Source organism: Myotis lucifugus, unplaced genomic scaffold, assembly GCF_000147115.1.
Source record: "Myotis lucifugus unplaced genomic scaffold, Myoluc2.0 scaffold_216, whole genome shotgun sequence".
NCBI lineage: Eukaryota > Metazoa > Chordata > Mammalia > Chiroptera > Vespertilionidae > Myotis > Myotis lucifugus.
Genome location: NW_005871264.1, coordinates 2100660 through 2127873, shown reverse-complemented (window position 1 = coordinate 2127873; position 27214 = coordinate 2100660). Strand labels below are relative to the sequence as shown.

General features: G+C 38.2%; 1 protein-coding gene across 1 annotated transcript; it reads left to right on the top strand.

Moving 5' to 3' along the window:
* The first annotated feature begins 1960 nt into the window (after positions 1-1960).
* OSTM1 (osteopetrosis associated transmembrane protein 1) lies at positions 1961-26942 on the top strand. Its single transcript, XM_006098021.3, has 6 exons — positions 1961-2436; positions 10212-10326; positions 18252-18349; positions 20658-20825; positions 23027-23192; positions 24830-26942. Exons 1-6 carry the CDS (start codon positions 2035-2037, stop codon positions 24883-24885), a joined length of 1005 nt encoding a protein of 334 aa, XP_006098083.1. The 5' UTR covers positions 1961-2034; the 3' UTR covers positions 24886-26942.
* The last annotated feature ends 272 nt before the right edge of the window (positions 26943-27214 follow it).

The window sequence follows — 27214 nt, the reverse complement described above, 5'->3', positions numbered from 1 at the left end:
TTCCTAATGCCACGACCCTTTAATACAGTTCCTCATGTTGTGGTGACCCCCAATTTCATTGTTACAAATTGAACATAATTAAAGCATAGTGATTAATCACAAAAACAATATGTAATTATATATGTGTTTTCCGATGGTCTTAGGCGACCCCTGTGAAAGGGTCCTTCGACCCCCAAAGGGGTCGCGACCCACAGGTTGAGAACCGCTGCAAGAAGGATAGGAGAAAGGCAGAGGGTTTGAATCCGTACCAAAAGGAGGAAAAAAGAACTCTACTTGGACACAGAGCAGTCCAAGTAAGACCCCAGAGGCTTGAAATAGTGTACAAGTTGGGGGATTATGATGTGTTCCAACCATAAAGTGAAAGAAAGGATAGAAGGAGATGAGGTTGGAGAAAGGGGTCCCAGGCTGTCCTCACATGGAAGTCATTACAAAGCCTCTCTTTTCCACACTCCCTCCTCACTCTCTTTCTCCCTTTCACCAGGTTCATCTATTTGCTTTAAAATAACCCCTCAATTGAAAATTGAAAACAATTCTTTTTGAGGTTGTCTTATCTTCCTTCAAAACAGCCCTGACTGGTTTGGCTCAGTGGAGAGTGTTGGCCTGCGGACTGAAGGGTCCCAGGTTCAATTCCGGCCAAGGGCATGGAGAGAAGGGGGAGGAGGAAGGGAATATAATTTCTTTCCACTGACCTGGACAAAGATGATGGCTTGTTGTGGATATTAAAGAGGCAACTAATCCCATGAAAGCAGGTGGATACACCAGCTTCTTTGTTTTTGAACTAGCCAAAAGGAGTCCCACAACGCCAGCAGAACCAGTAACACCAAGTCTTGGAACAAATGCAGGCGGTGCCTTTTGGAGATATTCATAGCTGTGTAACCCCCACTGAACCCAACTTCGCATCTTGGGCTCAGTGTGGGAGTACAGTTCCTGACACCAACTTTTTTTTTTTTTTAACAAACTGTTTTTTTAAAAAAATATTTTTATTGATTTCAGAGAGGAAGGGAGAGAGAAAGAGAGAAACATCAATGATGAGAGAGAAGAATCATTGATCAGCTGCCCCACACTGAGGATCGAGCTGGCAACCTGGGCCCTTGACCGGAATCGAACCCAGGACCCTTCAGTCCGCGGGCCGAGGCTCTACCCACTGAACCAAACCAGCTGGGGTGACACAACCTTTATACGCAGGAGATGTGAGACGCTTTCTTCAGGTTGAGTCCTTGGCTCCTCCGCGTATTTAGTTGACTCTCGGGAACCGAGTAGAGTGCAAGCTCATTAACCTTCGCGGAAGTTTTGTGAGGTGTGTCCCGTGATGCATAGACCTTGAAGGTGAGCAGACTCGGGATGGCCGGCCCCGCGGACCTCTAATGACTTTGCACACGTCGCTGGCGGTGGCTGGTTCGCGTGTTGTTGTTGTTTTTGTTGTTGTTTGTTTGTTTTTAAGCTTGGAAGGCACTAGGCTCCACTATCAAAAATAATCACCAGACGTTTTCACTCTTTCCGAACAGGATGAGGGGTAAGATTATGTTAAGAAACACCAAGTAAACAAATCTGCACAGGCACCTGCCAGCGGTCTTAGGGCACTAACTCGTCATTCCCTCGCGTCCGTCTTTCTGCGGTGTGACTTCTGGAGGGCAGGGAACCGCCCAATGCAGGGGGATTTGAGGGTCAACACCCCCCCCCCCCCCCCCCGAGATTTAATTTAATTGTTTAAAGCGGTGGAAACCCGTCTTCTCCGGGCGGGAGAGCTCGGCTCTTGGGCCTTGCCCACCCGTCTGTCGGCCGCACGACGCCTGCAGGGGGCGCGAGGCCTCCCGAGCGTGCGCACTGCTGCTCGCGCGCCGGCCTGCGGGCGGCGAGAGGCTCGGGGCAGCCAATGGGGCGGGGCGCCGCGCGCCGGGGGCGGGGCCATGACGCGCGCACCTCGTGACCCCACGCGCGGCCTGCGCCCAAGGAAACCGGAAGCAGCGGCGGTCGGCGGCGCCGGCTCGGAGTGGAGAGGCGGCGGTGAGCGCCCTGGGGTGTGGGAGCCCCACGATGGATCCCGACGCGACGGTTCCGCGGCGGAGTTCGGGGCTGCTGCCGGGGCTGCTGCTGGTGCCGCTGCTGTGGTCGGGGCTGGCTCTGGGCACGCTCGCCGTGGACGGCAGCCCCCACCGGGTCCTGTACGACCTGCTGTCGGAGCAGCAGTTGCTGGAGGTGGAGGACTTGTCTCTGACCCTGCTGCGGGGAGGAAGGCTAGGGCCACAGTCCCTGCCCCCGGACCTGCCAGATCTGGATCCCGAGTGCCGGGACCTGCTGCTGGACTTCGCCAACAGCAGCGCGGAGCTGACGGGGTGTCTGGTGCGCGGCGCCCGGCCAGTGCGCCTCTGCCAGACCTGCTACCCCCTCTTCCAACAGGTCGCCAGCAAGATGGACAACATCAGCCGCGCCGTGGGGGTGGGTAGAGGAGCACACCCGGAACCTCTGGCGGGAGGGTTGGGGAAGGAGGGCGTGATGAGGTTAACTGGGGGGTTGGGGGGCGGGGCTCAGTTCCCCCATCTGTCAGGAAAAGGGGTTGGACTAGGACTGGAGAGTTTGAGCATCAAAAAAGCGGATGGCGTTTTAGGGCTTGGGGCTTGAATGTTTGCCTTCATAGCTGCTGTCGGGCATCCTCTTGGTACCTACTGTGTGCAGATAGCTATGACCTCCCCTAGCCTTTTCCTTTCCTTCCCCTCCTTTACTCCCTTCCCCAAACTCCACCACAGCTTCCCATTTCCACCTGGAGTCCCCAGGAAGGACCCCGCCTCCGCTGAAATCCTAGGTGGAGTGGGGAAGCTGTAGGGGTTAGTTAGGAGCTTGAGGTTTGTAGCCAGAAATGTTCAGACACTCCCCCCCCCCCCCACACACACACACAGACACTTTATAGACGTTTGTCCTTGTATTATTTTAGAGTCTTAGTTTTCTCTGCTTATTAGCCCTATACTCCCCGCAAGTTGCATTCTCTGTGCTTGTTTTCTCATCTGTAAGATGGGGATAAAAAGAACTCTTAGACTATTGGCACATAGTAATTGTTCTTAGTACATGGGAGCTAAAATTTTAGAAAACGGTAAATTTACCTCCTATTCTTGGTACCCGTAGAGCTTTTCTGGTCATGTGGGTGGGTGCTGTAAAGGACTTAAAAAAGAGAAAGCCCTGGCTTGTTTGGCTCGGTGGTTAGAGCCATGGTCCGCCGACCCAAGGATCCGATTCCCTGTCAAGGGCATGTACCTGGGTTGCAGGCCCGATCAGGCCTGAGGTCGAGGCATGCACAGGCGGCAACCCATCGATGTCTCTATCGCTCGCCCCTCCTCCCTCCCACTCTCTGTGAGAATCAATGGAAAAAATATCGTCGCGTCAGGATGAATAACAACAACAAAAAGACACAGAAGATACCTTCCTGTTCCTAGGAACCTTATAGGGTCTAGAGTAGGAAAGGATTAGCGTGTCAGGGCTGGTGGGAGTCACGAGGTGGGGGCCGGATATGCCTTGTAAAGGAGAACCGTGAGTAACTGGGATTGTGGAGTGGGGAAGTTTCCCTGGTATTGAGAGCACAAGTAATCTCATGAAAATGTGGTTGGACTTACTTCATAAATCATAGTTGGTTTGGCAAAATACAGACTTGTATATAGTTACATCTTGTTTTAAGTCAGCCTGATATCACTTAACATAATCTATTTTTTTTTATATAAAGAGGGGATTTATTGCATTAAATAACCCCTGTGGTCAGTCTTTCTGTAAAGAGCCAGTTTTCAAAGTAGTTTAAATAAATTTAGGTTTACATGCAATATTTTTCAGGCATTTTTCTATTGGGTATGGCAAGGGGGATATATATATATATGTATATGTATATATGTACACATACACATATACATATGTACATCTCACTATGATTTAAAAATAAAGTCCCCAAGACTTGTCCCCGTTAATATGGTATTATATGGCATCATATTCTGTTTTGAGCAAAGGTGAGTTTTATGGCCAGAATGACTGTGATCATGATGCAGAGTGTGGTCTTTTGAGGCAGCAAAGCTTTTTTCATTTATGTAGATACTGTGGAATTAAGAAGAGGTTAAATAATTACTGCAAACTCTAGTACAGTATTAGGGGCATTACGCAATCTGTACATATTTCTGCATGAATTCCCCTTCCCAGTGTGGACGTGCCAAACACTTCCTTCTCTTTCGTGCCTCTCAGATTCTACCAGTGACCTGGGCACCTGGCTCGCCTCACCCTTGTGTGAAAGGAAGAGGGTAAAGAGATAAAAAAAAAAAAAAAGGCAGAAAATCCTTTCCCCAATCTGCATTTCCTCTCCAACTCATTCTAGACTTTTCTCTTTCTCCTTTCCTCTGAGCTGGATGTGGTATATTAGTTCAAAAGTATGATTTCTGTGGTTCTGAGGTACTTCATGGATTTAGTAGGCTTTTTTGGGTTGGTTTGAGAATTGAACCATCATGTGCAGTAAGGTACATATGGGATAATGTTTCTTAGGAGTGAATTTGAAGGAATCAGTTGTCCTTTGTGAGCGTGAGAGATTTTTTCTCGAGTAATATATTTTCTTATACTCAGACTTCTTTCATTTAAATCAGTTTAATCAGTAAGCACATGCTGCTTTTTAAAAATAATATTTTTTTTATTGATTTCAGAGCGGAAGGGAGAGGGAGAGAGATAGAAACATCAATGATGAGAGAGAATCATTGGTCGGTTGCCTCCTGCATACCTCCTACTGGGGATTGAGCCCGCAACCTGGGCATGTGTCCTTGCCCTGAATCGAACCTGGGACCCTTCAGTCCGCAGGCTGACACTCTTATCCACTGAGCCAAACTGGCTAGGGCCTTTCACATCTATTTAGAGTGAATCTATGTCCATGGCTTGATTGAGGGAGGAGGGGAGTATAACAATGAAAAAAAGAATCAAAGGAGAAATTAGCAAGCTGTTTCTGTGGTACAGCAAGTTAATTCATTTAATCGTAATAGAATTATCTGATGAGAATTCTATTTTCTTTTTACTTCCTCTTGGAATTACTGGGACAGGATCACATACAGTGTTATCTTAAGGTGAAGAATACAGTGATTTGTAGAAACCTGAGTGTAGAACTGATTGATTCCTCCTTCTTTAGAGTCATACTTTCTTCTTTTAGTTTAAACTGATAGGAATGTGGTTTCATTGAGCTGCTCAATATCATCAGAGTGGTTGCCAGGATACTTTGGCCCCGCATATTCTGAATTACTAAACTCTATCTTATTCTACTTGGTTTGTTTAAAATTTATATAGAGAGACATATAGATATGTACAATTATTTATGAAGGTGCTAGTGATTGGGGGTGTGTACCTAGAAGTGTTCAACATACTTTTAGTGTAGATTAATAAATAAATTCTTAGGAATATAGACAAAATTGGAACATAGCATAACATGATAATCTGTCTTACATTAGAGATCAGGAAATGTAATGCTGCTTATGTATTCAGTCAAAAAACTATTGAGTGCTGGCTAGTGGTAGTTACTAGGGATGTAGCTGTGAATGAGCAGAGCTTGTGGTCTGATAGGGAAAACTGACAAACATTTTATTATACAAGTAATTACTTAGCTCAAGTGTGATAAGTGTTGTGCAAGAAAAAACCTCAGATGATACCAAAGCACATAACAGGGTGCTGATCTTCACTAGGGCTGAGGGAAGATAGAGTGGTCAGTGACAAATCTGACACCTAAAATTTGAGAGGATGTGGCTCAGGAGAGAAGATATACATATGAAGATATGGCAGATGTGAAGACTGAGATGGGAGTCTGCTGTGTTTGAGGACTAGAAAGAACTCGCTCTGTGAGCCATGAGGAGACTAGTGAGCTGAGCCTGAAGAAATAGGCAGGTTCCTGGTCATGTGGGCCTGGTAGGGTATGTTAAGGGTTTTAGACTTTGATTTTAAAGCAGTGAAATGTTAGTGAAAGATTTAATTCTGCAGAATGACATGATCAGATTTGTACTTTAAAAGACCATTCTGGCAGGCTATATGAGGGGAATGGAGGGACAGACTGGGAGGGTAGAGGAAGAGTTGGTGTGGGGAAATGAAGAGACTCTTGCAGTGATAAGAGAAATGATGGTGGCTAGACTACATGTGGGCCATTGTAATGGGAAAAAATGGATAGATTTAGGAGATAAAATTGACAAGACTTAGTAGTTAATTGAATGTGGAGAGTGAAAGAAAGGAAATTATGATTTCCGGTGTTTTTATAAGAGTTGCTTAGTGAGTAGGGTTGCTATTTACCCAAATGGAGGGAGGAACCTGTTTGGTGGTGGTGGTGGTGGTGGAGATCATGAACTTGATTTTGAAAATGTTGCTTCTGAGGTGTTTTTGATACATATAAGTGGAGATAATGCATGTGTGGAGTGCAGTTTGGGATTATGGATTTATTGTGCAAATAATCTGCTTGGTTGTTTACTTTTTGCCAAACGGGCATGATGAAAATGGATGGTTGCGTTTATTGTGGTTAGGGTTCTGCTAAGTGGTTATGAGTATTTGAGTATTAATAATTTTAAATATAAACCAAGGGCCAGTGTTTTTTGGTCACTTACTAGATGTTGGGAATACAAAGATATAATACAAAGTTTTCTTCCCAAAGGAACTTCTGTTCAGATGAGGAACCTAGGCATATATAGATGGATATTAAGGTTTAAGAAACAGCCTCAGAGTGATTATGTAACTTATCCAAAGCCATGTAGTGGAAGAGGCTGGGTTTGAATTCAGAAAGATACTACTACATAGAGTTGTTATAAGGATTAAGTAAGTCATGCATTTGGAGCATTGAGAACCATTACATCATTAATGATGTACTTAGGGTTATTCATCACTTCCCTTCCATTTCCATGGTTGCCACCATCTTTTCATCATATCTGAACTATGGAAATGTTCTCTGCCTCCTCACCCTACATATTATACCTAGAGACCTGTGTTCTCCAAACTCTGCTTTTCATGTCACTGTCCCCCCAAAATTTTTTTTTCAATTTCTCATTGTCTGAATCTCTTGACCCTCAAGACTCTTGCCCTAAATTGACCCTCTGCTGCCTCTACTTTCACAGTACACTCCATTTAGCTATATTAGCCTACTGAATACTTCCTGAATACCATGTAATCATTCCATTTTCACCCATTGATCATTTTATTCTCCTAATTTAGAATCCTCTTCCCTTTCTCAGTATAGGGCTTCGTTCAAATCTCACTTCCTAATTTCTCCCAACTACACTGATGTCTTCCTCAACTGAACTATCCCACACATTGACCCCTTATACAGACTGAGCTGTATGGATTTTAAAAATATATATGTTTTTTATTTCAGAGAGAGAAAGGGAGAGGGAGAGAGAGAGAAACATCAGTGATGAGAGAATCATTGATCAACTGCCTCCTGTGTGCCCCCTACTGGGGATAGGGCCCGCAACCCTGGGCATATGCCCTAACCCTGAATCGAACCTTGACCTCCTGGTTCATGGGTCCACGCTCAACCACTGAGCCACACCAACAAGGCTATATTAATTTTTTTGTTGTTATTAATCCTCACCCAAGGAAATTTTTCCATTGATTTTTAGAGAGAGTGGGAGGGAGTGGGAGAGACAGAGAGAAACATCAATGTGAGAGAGACACATTGATTGGTTGCCTCCCACACAAGTCCCAACCAGGGGCAGGGATTGAGCCTGCAACCAAGTTACGTGCCCTTGACCAGAATCTAACCTGAGACCCTTAAGTCCAAGGGCTGATGCTCTATCCACTGAGCCAAACCAGCTAAGGCTGTATTGATTTTTTAAATAGCCAGTCGTCTGCTTATGAAGCTTCAACTCATGTAACTGATTACACTTAGTCAACTATACCCACCTAGAACAGTTCAGGTTGGCAGCAAGGTAGGTAGGTGAGAAAGTGTGTATCAATTACTTACTAGGTGTCAAGTGATGAATGTATGTTATATAAGACTCATGATTATGAAACTGAACCATTGAGAGGTTACCTCAGCTGTTCAAGATTGTCAGCTAGTGACTGAGACTTGTCTGACTCCTTAGGCTATGTTGTAATATTTAAGTGATTATAGAAATTTTCTTCTATGGCTGATATTACTCTGAAAGCAATTTCAAGAAAGGAGCTTTTAAAGTGCTTTCTTTAATTCACTATTTTAAAAGCAAGCATTTATTTGGGTTGAGCCTTGGACTGACCTGTTGGCAAAGTCACAAACAAGTCCCAGCTTAGAGGGCTCAGTCCTCTAAGCATAATTAGGCTTGACCTTATAACACTCCCCAGATCTTACCTGGGAAGCTAATGGGCTGAAGGAAGTGCAGGGAGTGTAAACATGATCAAAACAGATGAAATTCATAAGAACTGTAACTATGGTAACTACTGCATTGTTTACCTGAGACTATAAAAGGTCGGTGCGGACTGAGCACGGGTGGAAGTCCTTCCTCTTGAGTTGGACTTACCCGCCTGGTCCCCCAATATTTCCAAATTATCTCTTGTCTTTTCTATTTCATTTGTGTGTGGCTCCTCTTCCAGATATTGAACCCTGAACCACGCGGGACGTGGGAGGAAACATTTAATGATGTTTTAAATAAATAAATTTAGGTTTATTTAATGAGAGGGCAAAACTAAGCCTCAGAGAGGGTAACCATACTAAAATAAACATTAGATACTAGAGGCCTGGTACATGGATTGATGCACGGGTGGGGGTCCCTTAGCCTGGCCTGTGGGGATTGGCCGAAACCAGCTTTCCAACATCCCCTGATGGGGCCCGGATTGCGAGAAGGTGCGGGCCAGGTCGAGGGACCCCACGGGTGCACAATCAGGGCTGGGGAGGGACCACAGGAGGGTTCCAGGGCATGTCCCGCCCGTCTCGCCCAGTCCCGATCCACCAGACCCCAGCAGCAAGCTAATCTACTGGTTGGAGCATCTGCCCCTGGTGGTCAGTGCACGTCATAACTACTGGTTGAACGGTTGAACAGTTGGACACTTAGCATATTAGGCTTTTGTTATATAGGATTTCAAAGCAAGAATTCTGCCCTTAAGTCCTTCCCTCTTTTCTAACCCCACATGGTCGATTAATTCTTCTCTAGAGCTATCAGCCTTTCTCTTTTATTACTCATCACACTATTTAATTCTTTATCTTTATGCATCTGGGGAGTTTCTTGAAGCCCAGTGCTGATGACATTCCCTAATACTTTTGTATCCGCAAAACACCAGGATTCTTATAGTGCTTAGTAAGTACTAGGAGTTCATTAACTTTGAAAAAATGAAGGGTCATCAGGACTTAGTTCCTTGCTTGGGGCAAAAGGGAAGGGAAATATAAAAGGATCAAATAATTTAGGAACTTGGACTTATTTGCATAGCATGAATTTCGTTATTAAAGTGATTTGTGGGAAGAAAGCATGTTTGTTTTTTTTTCCAAATATATTTTATTGATTTTTTTACAGAGAGAGAGAGTTAGAAACATCAGTGAGAGAGAAACATTGATCAGCTGCCTCCTGCACACCTCCCACCGGGGATGTGCCCGCCCTTGACCGGAATCGAACCTGGGACCTTCCAGTCCGCAGGCTAACACTCTATCCACTGAGCCAAACCGGTTATGGCGAAAGCATATTCTCTTATCTGGGTACAAACTTTGGGTACAAACTGGATGTGTCACATTTTCTTGTGGATTATAAGATTTTGAACAAAAAATTACCTAGAAGATGAAACTAAATGTTTTGTGATAATTTATCCACCAGAGTAAAAAATTATGTAAATAATATATGTTCATTGTAGAAAAATTTAGACAGTGTGAAAGAGGCAAAAAAATAAAAATCAGCATATTTCCATTATGCCCACATAACCACTGCTACATTTTGTGAACAACTTTCCAGAATTTTTTGCCATGCACAAAAAGTTAAGAAATATGACATGCATGCAATTTGGGCCTAAATTGTTGAGATAGTACTATAGAAGCAGACACTTAAGAACAAAGATTTTCTTCCCTTGCAAATGAACCTGGTATCAACAAATGTTAGCTGCTACTGTTTTATTACAATTGTTATTATTAATGACATTATTTGAATATATCAAATAAAATGTTAAAATGCTTAGAATAAATATTTTAATTATTTTAAAAAGGTTTTTTCTTTTTTGTCTCAAGTTGTATGGAAGCTCTTAAAAATATTCACATTGTATTTTTATTTTCTTTTTTGTTACAGAATACTTCAGAGAGTCATAGTTGTGCCAGAAGTCTCTTAATGGCAGATAGAATGCAAATAGTTGTGATTCTGTCTGAGTTCTTTAATTCCACATGGCATAAGGCAAATTGTGCAAGTAAGTAATTCTTTCATGTTCACATTGCAGTTATGGTTCAATAGTATAGAGTCAGATTTTAATGAACCTTGAAATTTTTGAATCTATGGAATACTTCTTATTACTATGTTTAATGAACTGTGATTAGCATCGGGGTTTATTAGTGGGAACCACTTGGGCACATACTGAAAGGCAGAAAAGTAGCAGTTACCAGCATGAGCTTTGAGTCAGAAGAGATCTGGGTTTGATTTTAAACTTTAGCACTTATTAGCCATAACGTACTAGCTGCCAGACCTTGGGCATGTAACTTTGCCTCTTGGGATTTCAGTTTCCTTATCTTTAAATTGATGATAATAATGGAATCTACGTTATACCATTGTCTTGAGGATTAAATGAGATCATTTGTGTAAAGTGCTTAACTCAGTACCTGACACATAGTTAATGTTCAAGAAATGTTAACTGTTTAGTAATAATTATGCTATTACTGAAAGATGCTAAAGTCTTCTCTTTACCTTTGCATGTAAAAGAAAACCCATTTCTTACATATGTAGTCATTGCTTATGAAATCATTTGCCTATAGAAATATATAAAAGAATAACCCAACAAAGAAAAGCTGGAGTTCATCACCATAAAACCAAGTATTATATGAAATGTTAAAGGGTCTTCTTTAAGAAGAAGAAAAAAAATAAAGTCTATAAAAATATGAACAATAAAATGGCAATAAATACATATTTATTAACAAATGAATCTAAAAAACACACAAAATAAATGAAGACGCAGAACAGAAACAGATTCATAGATACAGAGAACATTTTAACAGCTGCTAGATGGGAAGGGAGTTGGAGGAGATGGGTGAAAAAGGTGAAGGGATTAAGAAGAACAAATTGGTTGTTACGGAATAGTCATTGGGATGTAAAGTACAGCATAGGGAATATAGTCAGTAATATTCTAATAACCATGTATGGTGTTAGATGGGTATGAGATTTATCAGGTTGATCAATCACTTAGTAAGTTATATAATGTCTAATCATTGGGGTGAGCATCTGAAAGTAATATAATGTATGTCAACTATAATTGAAAAATGATTTAAAAAGAAATATGTAAGAGAATATAAGGGATATTTACTCTTTTATTGAAATGGAAGAAGGCAATCATATCACACTATAATTTTAAACAAATTGTGCCCAATCAGAAGTTTTTCTAGGATGTTATCATTTTGTATTGTAGGAGACCAAAATATACTACCCCAAAATATGACTATAAGAGACCAGATCATGCCACCCCAAAATATGCCCCTTTGGCATAAGGATTATTTTGAGCTAATTATTTTGAGAAACAGGAGAAGTTCTGAAAATAGTAGAAGTAACATTTTGTAAGGGAAATTTGTATTTATAAAATCTTCATTTGTGAGGATGTTTCTATATACACTGAGTGGCCAGATTATTATGACCACCCCATCAGTACTTTGTTGGGCCACCTTTTGCCTTCAATACTGCGGCGATTCTTCTTGGCATTGACTCCACGAGATGTTGAAAGGTGATGCGAGGAATCTGACACCATAATAGCACTGTCCAGTTCTGTGAGATTTGATGGCTGTGGAACCAGCTGCCTGATGGCTCTTTTAACTTTGTCCCACAAATGCTCAATTGGATTGAGATCTGGTGATTGTGGGGGCCACCTAAGCAAGGTAAAGTCTCCCTCATGTTCTTGAAAGCACTCCTGCACAATACAAGCAACGTGTCATGGCGCATTGTCTTGTTGGAAGAAGCCATCTCCATTGGGATACGCCACCAACATGATAGGATGAACTTGATCAGCAATGATAATTAGGTATGTTGAGCTATTCAGACATTGTTCTACACGAACTACAGGGCCCAAATTATGCCAGGAAAACATGCCCCAAACCATAACACTGCCCCCACCAGCTTGAAGGGTTGTACTCATGCATGTGGGGTGCATGCTTTCATGCTGTTTCCGCCAAATTCTCACTCTGCCATCTGCATGATGCAACTGGAAACATGATTCATCCGATCACATGACTTTTTTCCAGTGCTCAACTGTCCAATCCTTGTGTTCCTGTGCGAATTGGAGACATTTTATCTTGGTAACTGCAGACAGCAAAGGTGTTCGAACAGGTCTTCGGCTTCCATATCCCATACGATGCAGTGTACGGCTAATTTGCCTACAAACGTCAGGTGGTCATAATAATCTGTATCTATCTATCTGTCTGTCTGTCTGTCTGTCTATCTATCTATCTATACCACGTTCAAAGGCTGTTAAATCGAGTTGTTTACCCATATCTTCTACTGTCGTGGTAAACAACCTGCTTCCCTATTTATAATGGTCTGGCCCTCTAGCAACTTCAGTGCGAAATTATAGCTGATTTGCCTACAAACGTCAGGTGGTCATAATAATCTGACTACTCAGTGTATACCAGAAAGAGCTCAACTCTTTCAATTCGCATTACAAATAACATGGAAACTAGTTCTTGTGGAGAATGATTGCTAAGAAATAAAGAAAATATATCAACTAATTCTCCTGTGCAGAACTTTGAAGCTGTTAACAGAAGTGCATTGTGGACATAAGGATAATTTTGTTATTGAGATGCTTCTTGGTTGTCTTATGCACGTGACAGTTGAATAACTAGCAGAACGACCAGATTTGATGAGACCATGAATTGTTTTATGGTTAAGTGTTTTCGTTCTTCGGTTTCTTTCTTTTTCAACTTTATTGAGATATAATTGACATGTAACATTGTGTAAGTTTAAGGTATATAATGTGTTGATTTGATACACTTATATGTTGCAAATGATTACCACTGTAGTGTTATGTTAGGTAACACCTCCATCACATGACATAATTACCGTTTCTTTTTTTGTGGTGAGAACATTTAAGATTTAGTCTCTTAGCAACTTTCAAGTACTTAATCCAGTATTGTTAACTGTAATTACTACATCAGATTCCCAGAACTTTCTCATAATTGGAAGCTTGTATCCTTTGACCAACATCTCCCCATTTTTCCCATCCCCAACCCCTGGCAATCACAGTTGACTCTGTTTTTATGTATTCAGCTCACAGTTGACTCTGTATGTCAGGGTTTATTTCTGGACTCTTGATTCTCTTCCATTGATTTCTATTCCGGTGATAAGTGTCAATCTTCCCTAGTTGATCAAACTCCCAGGGAAGGGATTTATGACAATTGAGTTTCTTTTGGAGGATCTGTCTTTAGGCAGATAAGGGGAATCACAAAAAGCTGCTCTCGGCATCTGCTGTTTCAAGTGCCTTCAGCTCAAAATAATTCTTATGGCAAAGAGGTATATTTTAGAAAGGTATATGTTTTGATACCCTTCACTTATTATATCTTGATTCTTTACAAATCAATAATAAAATTTAATGGTTAACCTGAAGGTCAATTAACCAGAACCTCTTTTTCCCATATTTTATCTATATGGTAATATACTAAGCACTAGACTCACTCATTTGTATCTTATAATTTAAAATGTCTAGTTTTCATACTTACTAAACTTATGTTGTCCAGGTACAAAGTTCCCTTAGTTTATACCATATTTTCTGAAGCTTGCCCTATTTTTCAGAAATTGGTGATTGTCTCTATTTTCTCTATAAAACTAGTTTTGAAAAACAGCAGATATCTTTATGCAAATTCCTATTAGATGCCAAATACTTTACGAAAGATGTATAATTCCTGTTATGATAATTCAGTAGGTTTCCATGAAGGTCTTAACTTGAATTGTTAACACCCTTAAGAATACCTTTTGAGCTGATGCTTCAGCCCTCACTGAGAAAGAAGCTGTGCTAATGTGACCTTGATGAGGCTGCATTGATTATCTGAGATGAGGAAAATTCATAATGACCACTTCATTTAGTGCTTATAGGAAGCTTTATTATCATCAATATTCCTTAACATAATAATTTTAAAAATATATAGCCTCTTACTGTTTATAACTTCATGTTCCCAGTTCCTATAAAAAGATAAAAGGAATTTTACTGGAGTTCCTTTATTTTAAATCAGAAAGTCAGGGCTCTTTAATAATGAAGACATTTTTAGCCTCATTATATAAATGAATTTCTTTATGCTGTATAATGCCACTGTTTAATGATCACTGAAAAATTTGATGGTACTGCATTAATACAGTATATAACAAGATGTCCAGTCTATATAACTAACTTTTAATTTAATGTTCCAGTTATTTTAAGGGAAAAGGAATGGCCGTCAGTGAAGTAGAAGAGATTAATTTGTTGTTCAGAGAAGCTTCCTTTATAAATCACTTTTTTCTTTTGTTTGCCTTTTATAATTCTACAAATTTTTTATAAAGAAATTTTACATACTTTGTATGGAAGAAATGAAAGCATTGCTCTCAATTATTCATGTACTACTTTTGTAGACAACACAGGGATGGACACGCACTCATCTTTCCCTATATTATGTATGTCAGTTGCCATGACATGGCTTATTATAACACAGATTGCCATGGATGCAATTGTATTCCCTGTATAGGAAAACCTGTTCAATCTTATTTGCCCAATATACTAATATTTTGCATATTTGTTATTGTGTTTCTTTTTATTTATATGTACTCTGCCTCATGCTTAAAATGATTCAAGGCAACTTTGTGATGATGTTAAACCAGGATTAAGGGGGGAGGCTTATGTTATATCCATTTTAAAGAATTCAGTATGTGAACTTTTTGAAAGCTGACAGATGGAGTACAATTTTTAAAAAATATATTTTATTGATTTTTTTACAGAGAGGAAGGAAGAGGGATAGAGAGTTAGAAACATCGATGAGAGAGAAACATCGATCAGCCGCCTCCTGCACACCCCCTACTGGGGACGTGCCCGCAACAAAGGTACATGCCCTTGACCGGAATTGAACCTGGGACCCTTCAGTCCGCAGGCCGACGCTCTATCCACGGAGCCAAACCGGTTACGGCCAATTTTTAAATAGTAAAGAAAATGTGGCATAATTAAGAAGATACTTAATTGAGGGTCTAGAACAGCCGTGGGCAAACTACAGCCCGCAGGCTGGATCCGGCCGTTTGAAATGAATAAAACTAAAAAAAAAAAAAGACCGTACCCTTTTATGTAATGATGTTTACTTTGAATTTATATTAGTTCACACAAACACTCCATCCATGCTTTTGTTCCGGCCCTCCGGTCCAGTTTAAGAACCCATTGTGGCCCTCGAGTCAAAAAGTTTGCCCACTCCTGGTCTAGAAGGTATATTTTATATTTCAATGCCTTACTAATTTGATGTATGATTCCCCCGTGTACCACTTTGTTTTCTCTGGTTATTTGCTAATCTATGAAGTGATCCCTCAGATTTTTAAATGATAATGTGAACAGTTAGAAAGGAACTCACATTCTTGAGAAGAAAAGGCTGCAGGGAATATAGATAGGTACATGAGTTGAGAGAAGGAAAGACTGTAGAAATAGGTTCACTAGCAGGGTCTTATGTACACAAGGTGCAGACCAACCCATGTACCTAGGGGATTGTGTGAGGGGTGAATGGGGCCCAGTTCCAGCTCAGCCTCTGGAAGCAGGCGTGTTGGTGGGGTTTTGTTTGTTTGTTTGTTTTTTGGTAATTAGTTTACCCAGAGGGGATGTCTTTTTAAAATTTGCACAAAGAAGTCTTAATTGCTATTGCTGCCCCATTCACCAGGTTTAGGTTTGTATCTCAGGCACCAACACTGATCATTTGGTAGTGACCGAATCTCTGCATCGTGTAAGACATCTATGGGCAGTGGAGGGAGGAATGTGGCAGGTGTTTTTTGACTCTGAGTATTGAACTTTAATGGTTAGAATTTATATGTAAATATTTAATTATTTTTTAATGTTTGAAGGTACAGGCTCAGGAATCAGACTGAGTAGAAATTTCGTTTTCACTTAACAGTTTTGTGACTTTGGGCAACTTCCTTAATTCCTCTAAGCCCCAGTTCCTTATTTAGAAAATGGAGATAATGATAGTTCTTGCCTCATGGGATTGTTGTAAGAATGAAATGGAAAAAAAAGTGTTTAAAGCACAAGCATAGCACAAGTACTCAGTTAATGTTAGCTTTCATTGTAATGATTATTGTTTATCATACTACATGCATATCTCATAGTGTGTCATATCCTAGTGTCTACTGTATGGAAGAAAAAAATCTTTTTCCTCTGTTTTAGGTTTTCTGGGTGAGACTCTGCAAATTAGACTGGCCAAAAACAGGTTAACAAGAGAAAAACAAGCAGAAGTTTTTAACATATGCATTGCACTTGTATACATGGCAGCCCCCAATGATGAGTAACCCAAAGGGATGGTTAGAATTTGGGTTTATATGCCATCGTAGGCTAATGAAAGAAAAGGGACTTGGGGCTTCTGGGTGGAGGAGACAAGTTATGGGAGGGTGACCAGGAAAGGTATGGTAAACAAGGGTTGTATAGTAAGGCTCGTCACAGAGATTGAAGTTAGTGCCTCTCCATTGGTAAGAGTTGTTGAGTCCTCTTCTTCCTTTTACATGATAGGCAAACATCTTTGCAAATGGAAATTTCCTTCATAAATATTTACAAAATGCAAACTTGTGCCCTGCTTTTGGAGTTTTCTTGCATCTGCTGGTTCTCAGTGGCCTTTAGCTCAAAATAATACATATGCTATAGAGGCTTATTTTGAGGTGGCATAGTCTGGTCCCCTTCACTGCCTACTCAGTCTCTATTATCCATTGAATTCTTTTCATTTGCATTGCCACCTTTCTCTTGGATAATTGCAATAGCCTGCTATTCTGTCTCTCCATTCCCAGTTGAGAGCTATCATAATAGGTGGCCCTGCGGGGGTATATAATACAGCTACCAGTTGAAATTAAGGGGGACAAGAGTGGGGTTGATTGCTACAGAATAGAAAACATTGGGAATATCCTTTGTAGAGTAATTGGTAGGGTATCTATAAGGATTGTTTTGTGAATTAGAATTGAGTTCGTTTACTCTAACTTTAGAATTTTCTAAAATAATATTCTACAACCAGAATTGGAGTCAAGAAAGTAAATGGAGTCTGTCCAGGATTGAAAACGTTTGTATGTGGAATGCAAAGAGGATCAGGATTCTAGGAGGGTGAGATTGAAACTGCTGACCATGAGTTCTAGGATGTGAAGCTAGGCACTTGAACCTACCAGACAAGAGGGTAAACTGAGAACACGGAGAGGTAAAAACAAAGTGAGGATAAAGAATAGGTTTATTGAAGAAGGGAGAATAGGTAAATTGGGCTACATTCAACATAGAAAACAGTGAAAAGGAATGAACTTGAGCTAATGCTAAGCAAGTTGCAGAGGAATATCATTTATGTGAGATTTTTTAAGACGTGTAAACAGTTCTGTTTTTTCTCCCCCATGCTTTACCATACTTGAAGTCTCTTTATCAGTATGTCAGGCAAAATTCCCACCAGCTTGTTTCTCTTGTCTCCCAAAGGGCATATGAAAAAATGTTACCCTGTTAGATGCAACAAATGACCCACTAATGATGATGAGACACAGACCTACTAAATTCGATACAGAAAAGGATAAAAAAGCAGATGAATTTAGGAAAAAATAATGCAGGATAAACAGTCTTATACCTAAACAGCACTAAATCCTACTAAGGCAGCATTTGATAACTGATGTTCATGATTAAGACGTGCCGACAAAAATTGATTGGTATATTGTTTTTATAAAGCAAGGAGAATATGTGATTATTTTAAGATTTTCATGAAAATGGTTATGATATAAAAAATAACTTTTGGAAACTAAAAGGGGTAAACTTTATGTATATGGGAAATTCCCTTATATGGAACACTTCAAGCTTGTTTAAATAAAGAATTACTATAGTGTGAAACAGAAGATGGTAGCTTGAGGGAGAGAAATGGAAATATATAATTGTTGCTTGAGATATATTAATATACTTTTTTGCCTGTTTTTTCTTGACAGATTGTTTAACGAACAAAAGTGAAGAATTATCAATTAGCACGTTAAACTTCCTCAATCAATTTAATAACACCTTGACCTGCTTTGAGCATAACCTTCAGGTATTTTATATCTGATACTTGAAATTAAAATGAATAAAAAATAATTCCAACTCTTATGGCATTAATCTATACACACAATGTAGAGAAGTTAGCGGACCTGGATGTCTGCTGAATTTTTCCATTACTAGCCCTTAGGCAAATTACAGAAACTTTAGTTTTCTTTTTTATACCTTAGGGATAGCAAGATCTACCCAGCCTACCTTCAAGTATTTTGTAGTGAGGACCCAGTGAGACACTGAACATGAACACATTAACTGAGACCTGTGATTGTTTAACTTACTAGTAAACGTAATGTTCTGTCGGACAGTAATTTACTTTGCCTTTGTGCAGTACGGTATTTTGCAATGCATATGATTCTGTGTGTTTATAGGAAGCTTATTCTTTGCGTCAGTATTCACTTACATATATTTTACCTACTTAAAAAGGCACTGTTTAGTAGGTAACTTTGAGTATTGAATTAATAATATAAAAGGTAGCCTTCAAGAAACCTACCCTAGTGGTTTTCAGTTTGTCCAACTCTGATCTCTGAATGTTGGTATTGGAACCTCCTTGGTGGTGGTGAGGATGAGATTGGAACTCTGATAAAATTATAGTTTTGAAACTCCCTTAACAAATAAATCATCCCCACAAGTAGATGTGAACATATTTAGGATATAGATATGTATGATTTCCTCATGATAACACAGAATTATGAATTTTCCTGACAATAATAAAAACTGTTCGGAAGGATGTTAGTAGATAGCCTTTGTACTAATAAGGTTGGGAAATGCTTTACTACAGGACTTCACAATTATAGTGGAGTAATGTGTGTTGTAAAACTCTAAATTGTAATTTTTGTATATCAAACCTATTTAGCCAGAAACTCTTTACTTTAAGAGATTAGTATTCTGATGAATGCATTTTAGGGAAATTAGCATTTCTCCTGGAATGTTAGTTGCAAATATTTTTCCTAGTTTGTTTTTTGTCTTTTTATTGTGCTTTTCTTTTTGTTATGAATAAATTTTAATTTTTATGTTAGATTTATAAAAAATATTTAATGGTTTGCAGATTTTGTGTCACACTAGAAGGCCTTTTCCCACTTTGAGATTATTTTTTAAAATTCTCTTATGATTTATTTTAGTATCTTTGTGGTTTTTATTGCTATGTTAAAATATATGTGCATTTAAAATTTTAATATAAATGCCTAAATTACACTCTCCCATCAAGGGTCTGTGCTCAATTTTTGATTGAACGCTTTTAGCTAAATGCACAGTTGTTCTGTGAAAAAGAGGCAATGGGCCATTTCTTTTTTTTTTTTTTTTTAAATATATTTTATTGATTTTTTACAGAGAGGAAGGGAGAGAGATAGAGAGTTAGAAACATCGATGAGAGAGAAACATCGACCAGCTGCCTCCTGCACATCTCCCACTGGGGATGTGCCCGCAACCCAGGTACATGCCCTTGACCAGAATCGAACCTGGGACCTTCCAGTCCGCAGGCTGACGCTCTGTCCACTGAGCCAAACCGGTTTCGGCAATGGGCCATTTCTTGTGACAGAACTAGAGTCTTAGTTTCTCTGTCAAATAGATGGTGAGGCTAACGTTGTGGGGGCTATATCATGTTACATCCTCTTATTATTCCTTTCTCTTTCATTCTGATATTCAGTTAACATAGCATTTCTCCAGGCCACAAGGTGAAGAATAAAGTGAACTGACTGTTTAGAAAACACAGCATTAATCCTAAGTAAAAAAGACTGAGATTCACTAACATACTATCTTATATGTTATATCCATTACCTTCATTTTAGGTTAAAGAATTCTTTTTGTTGAGTAGAAAGGCCTGGATTACAAACCTTGGGGTAAGAGGATCATGTGGGATGTAGTTTTAGTGACTTTTCCTTTCCCATTAATAAAGTCCTGTCTGTTGACGTCAACATAGGCAAGCTCATATTTGATTTATGCGGTGAAAGTAGGATACATAAGAGCAAATATGTAAAATGGTAAGATAATTTAGGAAATTTTTGTTGTCTTCAGTTAACAGAGGGTAGTGCAGTAGTTTTCAGAATTTAGAGGTAACTGGAAAGTGCCAAAATATTTTGCTATGTGCTTTACATGCCAGGTTTCTAATCCTTGGGACCTATAATACAGGTAGTGTAGTCCTCCATTGTAGATGATAAAACCGAGGCTCAGAGTGACTTAGCGACCTGCCCAACATCATAGCTCAGCACTTACCATACTCTGTTATTTCCTGTTTTCTAGGAGGGCAAATAGCTTACATTAAAGAGATATAATGTTTATTGTATGTATTGTATGTGCCTTTGACATTTTAGGAGAGCATACACGGTCTTCTGCAGTTAAGAAATTATTCAGAAGTATGCAAAAACTGTCGCAATGCGTACAAAACTCTGAGTAGTATGTACAGTGAAATGCAAAAAAGGAATGAACATGAGAATAAGGCTGAACCTGGAACACATTTATGCATTGATGTGGAAGATGCAGTAAGTACTTTGCTTAATAAGATACATATTTTACAGTGTTGTTGAATATGCCTTCAGTATTATTACCCCTTTCAGAGGTATATTGGAATCTTCATATTTTGTCTTCAACCAGAAATAACTAATTATAAAGTAGTAAAGTTTTAGAATATCCTTATCTGTCAAACTAAAATGGAAATCAATCAGATCTTCATAACTGAGTTGATACTTTGGTACATTTCGATTTTTAAGTTTAATAATTTGTATCATTTTCTGAGTTGTGTGGGCTTTGTTATGTGTTTACATTTCAGTTTCTTATTCATGTGTTGCTGATTCAATAAGTTTTGCTGTCATGTGTTTCTGAAGCCATTCCTCAATTATTTCCTATCCCATTGCTTTATTTCTTTATATCTATTACTATCTGAAAATTTTCTTTGTTTACTTATTTATAGTCTGTCTTCCCCCACTAAAGTATAAGCCACATGAGGATAAAAGGACCTCATGCCCCTTTTTGTTTTCTGTTTAGTATTTAGAACAGGGTCTGGCATATAACAGGCCCTTAGTAATATGTATCGATGGAATGAATGGTCAACAAAAAAGCTTTTTCTCCATTGTATGGCCTGCCTTTTCATGGGGCACCACAAGATGGCGATCATGCCTTTTTATGGGAATATGATGTCTGAGTATTGAGGCATAGAGAACTCAGGGTCAAAATTAATAAACTTAATGGTTGAGAATGATGAATATGAATTATCATAGCAGCCCAGAGTTAACAATAGTGGATCAATAATATTCAGAATGGCAAAAAGCATTTCAAATAGATGCACCCTGGGGATTTTTGTGGGGTTTTTTTACTGCTTTATTACCAATGTCTAGAATAGTACCTGATTTCTTTCCTTTTTTTGTTTTAATATATATTTTTATTGATTTCAGAGAGGAAGGGAGAGGGGAAGAGAGATAGAAACATCAGTGATGAGAGAGAATCATTGATTGCTGCCTCCTGCACGCTCCCTACTGGGGATCGAGCCTGCAACCCAGGCATGTGCCTTTGACCAAAATCGAACCCAGGACTCTTCAGTCCCATAGGCCGATGCTCTATCCACTGAGCAAAACTGGCTAGGACAGTACCTGGTTTCTTGTAGACTCAATAAGTAATAAATATATGTTTTTAAAACAATAGTCTATTTCACTGTTTTTAAAATAAAGAAGAAAAATGAATATTGGTTCTGTGACATAAGTGGAATTACACAAGAAATCAACATGACCACCTATTTTAGAACACCCTTCTTGCAATAAGCAAAACTTACAGTAAACATACAATGTATTATTTGTAAACCGTACCTCAAGTAAACAAAATCCAGAGAAGAACAGTTTTCTATATTAAATTTGATAATTTCCTTGTATTATCAGACTGACAGAAATCAAGAGCTCAGTGAAAGTAAGATATTGCTGCCCTTAACTTGTATCTATTGTATGCTACTAAATAAGATACTAATATTGTCTAAGAAAGTTTCCATGACTCATTGGGTATTATGTACTTAAATATATTTGCCATGAGTATGAACCTTTCATATATCTCAGATAAAATATTAGGCATTTCATAAACAGAGAAGCCCTATAAAGTTGATATTTTTATTTTCATCTAAAAATATTGCAACTAGATTAGAGATTACATATGTAACAGGAAAAAAAAATCTGTGAGTCTCTCCCCGCTCCATTCCCCACATTTTATTGAGGTATAATTGACAAAATTATAATATAATTAAAGTGTATAACGTGATGATTTGACATGTATACACTGTGAAAGGATTCCCACAGTCGAGTTAATTTACACATCCATCACATCATATAGTTACCCTTTTAAATCTTTTTTAATGGATGAAGCATGGTCTTACTATATTCTTATTGACACAAGTTCTCTGTGTCAACTCTGTGAAAGGTCAACATTATTTGGACATTAGGACATTATTTTGGACATAAAGGTTAACATTATGAATTTAGAATATGAAATTTTTGTATGGATATAAATTTATACAATGACTAACTAATTGTGAACCACCTTATTTCCTGGCAAAAGATATTGTACTCAACGATCCATAGATTTATTTTACCATGTATATTTAGTCTAAATTCTAAGTGTTTGTTTAGTTATTAACAAAATAATTGTATGAAATTGAAGACAAACTAAATATAAAATAGAGTAATATTATTTGTTATTTTTCCAGATGAACATTACTCGAAAACTTTGGAGTCGAACTTTCAATTGTTCGGTCCCTTGCAGTGATACTGTGCCTGTAATCGCTGTTTCTGTGTTCATCCTTTTTCTACCTGTGGTCTTCTACCTTAGTAGCTTTCTTCACTCAGAACAAAAGAAACGAAAACTCATTCAACGTAAGTGTCTTTTTATAATTGTTCATTTATTTAGTTAAAAAACTGTATTTTAAAAATTTAGGCCTGGCCTGGCCAGCATGGCTCAGTGGTTGAACATTGACCTATGAACCAAGTGGTCCCAGCTTGATTCCCAATCAGGACACACGCCCAGGTTGTGTGTTTGATCCCCAGTAGGGGGCATGCAGGAAGCAGCCAATAAATTATTCTCTCTCATCGTTGATGTTTCTCTCTCTCCCTGTCCTTTCCTCTCTGAAATCAATAAAAATATATTTTAAAAATAAAAATTTAGGCCTGTTTTAAAAATGATATATACTCTGAGAACTCAAAGTTTATTAGCCTTAGACAATTCTTTACTTCCAATTTCACAATTATGCTTACTAATGAAAGAGATGTATAAGAATTTATAAGTGCAGATCATCAAAAGTCAACATACAGTATCTTTCAGATGCTTTAACTGAAAAAGCTAGATTACGTGGAATAGGTTGGCAACAGCGGAGAAATAAGCAACAAAGATGTTGAAGACCTGAAATGGCCACAATGGGGAGACAGAGACAGCTCTTAGACCCACTGGAGCCATGGCAGAAGCACCTGAAAGTGCAGCTGGCAAGGATAAATGATAGCTTACACACAATTTATTTCTGAACAAATTGAAATTGCAGTTGCAAGAACATTACTTGACATATAGCATGTGCTCGATACAAATTAATACCTTTCCTTTGTTCCCATCAAATAGGGCAGAGCAGAAAAAGCACTAACTAGAAGATCCCATTTAGCTGAAGGAAAATGCCTCTAAGTCTCTTGAGATGCTTGTTTATTTTCAGAATGAAAGTAAGAGCTTCTTGTTTAGTAATTTTAGTTTATAAAAAGAAAATGTTTTTTGGAGAAAAAAGTTAGGCCTCCCCCCCCCCTATACACTATTCTACCACCCCCTTTACCCCCTTTTCCTCTGGTAATCTCCATACTATTGTCTGTGCCTATGAACTGAAGTATTATTTTTTTTAATCCTCACCCGAGGACATTTTTTCCTATTAATTTTTAGGAGAAAGAGAGGAGAGAGAGAGAGAGAGAGAGAGAGAGAGAGAGAGAGAGAGAGAGAGAGAGAGAAAAGCATGGAAGTGAGAGACATCAATTGGTTGCCTCCCACAGGTGCCCCCACTAGGGCTGGGGATCAAACCTGCAACCGAGGTACATGCCCTTGACTGAAAATTTAACCCTCGACCCTTCGGGCCGACTCTCTCAATCAACTACTGAGCCAAACCGGCCACGGCTGAACTGAATTCTTTTAAGAGAAATTTATATTTGGATTTCTAACTTAGACTTTTGAATATGTAATTTTATTATACTTTATAGCACTTCCATTTGTGAGTACTTTCACCTATATTACATATTTAAGATTGTGATGTTCAATATGATTTAACTTATGTCTTTTTTACTTGGTACTGCTTCTAACAAAGTTATGTTTGATAGAAAAAAATAGACTTAGGTTTTAATTCTTAGAAGATTGAACCTATTCTGATTCAAATATAGAATTAATAGATGGGTACTATATTTTTAAAAAAATACTATAGTTTACATTAAAATAATGAATAATAATATTTAGAGAATTAAGTTTAAGTTAATACTTTTGATTTATATAGCCAAACGTCTCAAATCCAGTACCAGCTTTGCAAACTTTCAAGAAAATTCAAACTGAAACCTACAGAATGGAGAATTAACATCATATCCCATGGATGAATGGTGAAAGATACAGCTTGGTCCAAAAGAAGATAAAGTTCTTAAGAAATTTAAGGACTTCTGATTTATTTTAAAAAATAAGAATTTTTGGTTTTTCTTTCCTTTTCCACCCCCTTTTAAAGGTTTTGGGTATTTTTAATTTACAGGCATAGCAATGTTGTCTATTTTAAAGTCTATTTATTATAATAACAAAATATGCAAGGACAATCTTTGTTTTATTTTGTAGGCATATTACTATTTGTGACTTCTGGTATCTTATTAACAATATCTCAAGTAGCAAAGTTTTTGAAAACCGACATTTAAAAATTAATCAGTTATAGCAAAGACTTTGAAAAAGAAATATACTTGCCAAAAAGTAGCAGATCCAAAGATTAATTTACATTACCATGGCAGTATTATTGTTACTTATATATTAAATATGTCATGTTATAAATAATAAGTAATTCAGTCTCTAGTTTTCTTAAAGTCATTTTTGAAACCACTAATTATAGACCTCCCTAACAATTTTTAAAAGTGGAAAGACCCATTACATTTATCTTTGTAAAAAGATTTATGGTAACTGGTTTCTTACTTGACTTTTATAAATACTATTTTACATCTTATTTTTGCCTTTATTTCATAAGTAATTTGAAATCATTGGACTGCTTTATTATATTCAGGGCAAGATGGATTCTTTTTATACCAGGGATTTTGCATTGTGAATTACATTAAGTTGTTTGGCAATTTATAATTTATTACTACTTTAAGTCAAATGTAGCATTATCACACTGTATTTAAATTGTGACTTTTTAATGGAGATTTTCTTAGGATATTTGGGGATTTTTGGAAGGGAGATACTGGAGGAGTAAAAAGAAGTGTAAGATTCAGACAATAGACAGGGACCTGTGGGGATGCTCACAATAGGATTACTAAATGGTTTATACTAGGGGCATGAGTCAGAATGAGCTGATACAGAAAGCAGTTAAGATGATGCTTATTTTTTCTAAATTATTTAAATCAGATAAAAGTGATATGATTGATATGAAGTCAAATACTTCACTCTCAGAAAACATTCTATTTGGAATGTTTCTGTCTTTTTTAAAAAGCTTCATTTCTGAGTTGTTTACAATTTTTCCCCTCAGGTTTTTAGTGTTAGGTATTTCATTTGTTAATTCCTAGTTACTTTCTTGGTGGAAACAGGCTTTGTATTAAAATGAGTTTGGTTAAATGTTACAAGAATTTGAATATCTTTGTGTACTGTAAAATACTCTATAAGCGAGACAAGAAGGTGTTTTTGTTTTTAAATGTTTACCGTATAGGCAGAGGGAAAGAAAAGGCTCATTCTTGGATATGTAACATATCCACAAGCTGTAACTGTCTAGTCTGCTGTGATCCATTAAAAATGTGCTGGGTTTGTTCTGTTGTTACTGTTCCCGCTGCTGATACTAATAGCACTATTATGATTTGAAGCATATAGTTGAGGGCCATTGAAAGCAATCTTTCATTAATGCAGATAAACCAGTTTACATGTGCAAAGGTACAGAATGGCATATTCGATTCTATAAGTAGTGACTCGGAGCACTTTTGAATATTATGTATTTCTAAAAACCATCGCTTTTGGAAATGTTTGCTAATAAGCACTTTAAAAAAGAAAAGGCAGCCTTTACTATTTTTCTGGTTGAATCATTGCTCTTTAGAAGTTGCATCAGAAAGAGATGTATTAAGTATTAAGTACTATACTAAAGTGTGTAAATATTTCATTTTTTAGTCATATTGAAAAATTCTTTGCATAGTTCTGAATTCTTAGACACATAGCATTTGTGTGTACAAGAACATCTTTAGTTTTTTTGACACTTTGAAATAAACAAAGTAGCTTAAGGAAATTGCAGTGCCATATTTGATTTTTAAAAATTTCTTTTTAAAATTTGAGCTGTAATTAAACATCACATTTCAGTTTTTCAGGTATTGAGTTTAAATATCTACTTTAAAGTACCATCTATCTTATAATTTTGCTGCAAATAAAAATGTACTTTTGGATTTTGTGTTGTTGTTGGATTTGAGAAGTAGGAATAGCATCTGCTACCTTAAAGTGTAACTCTAAATCAATAAATAACACCAGGGCATAGTTGGTAAATAGTACTTCCAATGGGACCAGTATTTTGATTGCTTTAAAAAATACCTTTTTGTTGATTTTAGAGAGAGAGGAAGGGAGAGGGAGAGAGAGATAGAAACATTAATGAGAGAAACATCAAAATCGATTGGCTGACCCTGACCAGTTTGGCTCAGTGGATAGAGCGTCGGCCTGCGGA

What these genes read in the sequence shown, in the direction of transcription:
- OSTM1 (XM_006098021.3), top strand. Translation starts at nt 2,035, where the DNA reads ATGGATCCCGACGCGACGGTTCCGCGGCGGAGTTCGGGGCTGCTGCCG. An exon ending in GCATTGATGTGGAAGATGCA is followed by an intron (nt 20,826 to 23,026) that starts GTAAGTACTTTG and finishes TTATTTTTCCAG; the next exon opens with ATGAACATTACTCGAAAACT. An exon ending in GAAACGAAAACTCATTCAAC is followed by an intron (nt 23,193 to 24,829) that starts GTAAGTGTCTTT and finishes TGATTTATATAG; the next exon opens with CCAAACGTCTCAAATCCAGT.